This window comes from Frankliniella occidentalis, unplaced genomic scaffold, assembly GCF_000697945.3.
Source record: "Frankliniella occidentalis isolate FOCC.00 unplaced genomic scaffold, Focc_3.1 Scaffold144, whole genome shotgun sequence".
Taxonomy (NCBI): Eukaryota; Metazoa; Arthropoda; class Insecta; order Thysanoptera; family Thripidae; genus Frankliniella; species Frankliniella occidentalis.
In genome coordinates this window covers 422,125-425,488 of record NW_026267271.1, presented here as the reverse complement: position 1 = coordinate 425,488, position 3,364 = coordinate 422,125, and the positions used below count along the sequence as shown (strand labels likewise).

Sequence of the window (3,364 nt, the reverse complement as noted above, 5' to 3'; positions counted from 1 at the left end):
ATATCGATGCACGGCACATAGTAAGCCGTCTTACGACGAGCTACATAACGCATATTATGCTGTCACATAGTCTTTGCAGCCAATTCTTAGCACTCAGTCAATAGATATGTCGTAATTAATTAAAAGAAGAGTAATAGTTGTTCGAAGTTTAGCAGAAGATCGTCGATTGACATCTATTTGCGTTGTAATCTATCTCCCTGATCTGATGTACCTCCCGCCAACAGTCACAGCTTGTGCGAACCGATTCGTACAAACGATTTTGCATCGACATCATCATTTGGCGAAGTGCCCGAATCAAGGGACGTTTTGATGTAAAAGAATCCCTCTGTCGCACCAGAGTTTTGAATTCAAGATGAGATGATGCCAATGATGCGACCGCGCCCTCGGAAAACTGACTTTAGAGCGGGCAGTATGTACCTACACCCACAATTTTTAATATAAAACAACATTATTCGTAATACTTTAATTTCAAATACTCATTAATCGCTCACAGTATTAACACATACACACACACACACACACACTAACGTAACACATTCTTCTCTTTTGGCCAAAACAAATTTCTCAACCACACACCAGTCGTACTTTTATCACACACACGCACACACGACACACACAAACACCCAGAAAAAAATACCGTCCAAACACAATGTCTTTATTCAGTTCACAGCTGACCAATACACACCATCAAAATACAGACTCATGACTTCGATGTCTATATTTTTTCTTGAATTTGTCTCAGAGACACTGCAGCGGACTCCTTTGTGGAGGGAAGTCCTTCCGGGGATCCGTTCCAGGAGGTCCTCCCAATTCCTCACGCCTCCTCTTCCGAGGCGTCCAGCAGGTCGCGTGTCGTGTCCACGCCGCGGACCTCGTCCACCTGCAACAGCGGAAGAAAAAACACGAGTCAGTTGCTGCAGTTAATAGATGTCACTCCGTAGCAGAGACCACACCGGACGTATGATCAGGCAATGTAGATAGCACGCTAAGAGAGGGTCGGCCGGGCCGAGTCAAGAGTCTAGAGTGCGCGCCCTGAGCAGCTGCCTCACCTATCCGACCGGCCGACTAACCTTACAGCCTCGCGGATCCGCACCGCTCCGCTCCGGCTCCGCGGAGGCCGCGAGGCGTCTCGCGTCGCCAAGGCAACGGCCAGTTCGCCTGGAGGGGGAATGGGGGGAGGGCGACGGCAGCTGCAAGGGGCTAGGCGAGTAGAAGAGCACAGGAGGTCTTCCCTGCTCTTGTAACAAGCCCAGGGCGGCCCCCGCGCACCACGCCCCCCCGCGGACCCCGGGCCCAGCCCCCACTGGGTCAGCCCCCACCACGGTGTTCCGCGGTGGGGCCCCGTGGGGCGTGCGGGGCGCGGCGGGGCCCCCACACGGCACGCTAGCCCTCCCCATCCCGACGGGAGAGAGCGGGGGTGGCGGGGACGGGCGGGGACGGGCGGGGCGGGGAGACGCGCAGGTGCGGCGGCGTGGCGCGGCCAGTATCATAGCACACAGAATGCAGTGGACCGGCGGCCACCTCCTCCTGCACTGGGCGCTGCGAATGGGCGAGCAAACCGCAAGAAAAACGAAACGTACCGGGCGTAAGCAGTCTTACGGGATTGCGTACTCAATGTGGCCGCAGGGGCCATGGCCCCTTACGGGTGTAAAGAGTACGCACACCCGCAACACTGCTGCGTATTCACAGTTACACCCGGTGCGTGGCTGAGTTCTGAAATGGGCCGAATACAACGCCGACAACTTAAAAAGGTAGAAGGGCCGGCTAAAAAAAGGAAGAAAGAAAGCACCACAGACACTTTGCAAATGAAAACGTCGCAGAAAGGGGTGTTCCGTTTATTGCGGATCTCAATAACCGTTCCGCAACGAGGCGCGCGACAATGCGGACCTGTTTAATTAAACACGGCGGTCCGGCCGCTGCTGGGAAGGATATGAAAGATCATCCCTTTGTTGCGCGGGAGAACAAATTTATTGTGCATACCGTGACGAAAAAAAAGACCCTTGTTTTAATATATATTTTTATCCTCTGCTCCTCTTTTTCCTTTCATTCCTGCCTCCGTTATTTCCTGCAGGCTGGGCCGTCGTGCAATCGTGTTACAGCATCCGGCTCGTCGCTCTGTACAGCGCTGCTGCTGGTCTTTCTCTCTCTCTGGCTTTCCTGACTCCACCGATTGTGACGCTTTGTCTTTGTCGCTCAATCGCACAGTTTGGTCCAATTTGCAGTTCGCTCCGTTTGCATGAACTTGCTTCTATTGAATCTCTCTCTCTCTCTCTCTCTCTCTCTCTCTCTCTCTCTCTCTCAACACAAGGACGACTCGCAGAGTAAGGCCGGAACAGCTCACGCCGGTCGATATACCGGGTTCGAAACCGGTTATTCATTTATTTTCAGAAAGAAGACAAAGTAATGCAGGTAAACCGGATTGCACGTAGCCGCTATACCTTTTTTTTCCTCTCTTTCAAAGTTTCAGAGGACACGCCAAAAGGTGCACGACGAAATGGTCAGCAGGAGGACTCGGGGGGAGTCAATGACCAGACGGACCGGACGGCCCGACCAGCCGATCGCGACGATGAGGCGGGGGCCAAGGGCGCGGCGGGCCGCAGCGCAGATGAGCGCGGACAAGTTGCCTGCGCGCGCGCGCGGCAGGAGTTGTAGGCGCGCTCAGTGGCCCGAGAGGGCACGGGGAGGGGGGCGAGCAGGATGAGACCGCACAAGAAATCTGCTGTCCGATCACGATTGCCTCCCCTCTCCTCCGACTCCTCCAGGGCCCGCGCTGCTCCTCCCCCGTGCATGGCGGGCCCTGCGCCCTGCGGGGCCTGCGGAGCCGCCCTGGAGAGACGCGACCAGCGAGCAGGTCGCCGTCTGAAGGAGCAGCGGCGGCGCAGCAGCATCCGCTGGACCAGGAGACCGTGGGCGCGACAAGGACCGCCGAGGACTCGCGGCTCCGGACGCAGCCCGGCGGAACCACCCTGCGTACCGTCTTATCTGCTCGAGTCCATTCCCTGCCCCGCCCCCTCACGTGCGCCCCCTTCCCCGGCCTCGCCAGCGGGCCCCGAGGGGGTTGCTAACCCTTGTACGCACCCCCGCCGCCCCCCAACCCCCAACACACACAGACATTCGGCACCACGAGGCCTCATTAAGAGGGTTGTCTGTGTTGCAGGGGGCGCTCTGTGTACCCCCTACCCCTGCTCGCGAAGCGGTGCCACGGAACTTATGCGCGGAGAGGGAGAGAGAGAGAGAGAGAGAGAGAGAGAGAGAGAGAGAGAGAGAGAGAGAGTGCGGGTGAGAGGGAGAGAGAAATGAGAGGTATGGGAGTGGGGGAGGGCCCATCTGTAAGTCATGCCCCCCTCCCCACCCTGCCCCCTTT

At 56.8% G+C, this 3,364-nt stretch overlaps 1 protein-coding gene across 1 annotated transcript in view; it reads right to left on the bottom strand.

The window, feature by feature from the left end:
* Positions 1-515: 515 nt before the first annotated feature.
* LOC113202529 (uncharacterized) overlaps positions 516-3,364 on the bottom strand; it is a 311,684-nt gene continuing 308,835 nt past the window's right edge. The window contains exon 3 of the mRNA XM_026416791.2: positions 516-880. Coding sequence (XP_026272576.1) covers positions 815-880 — 66 coding nt within the window. The 3' untranslated portion in view covers positions 516-814. The remainder of the gene's footprint in view (positions 881-3,364) is intronic.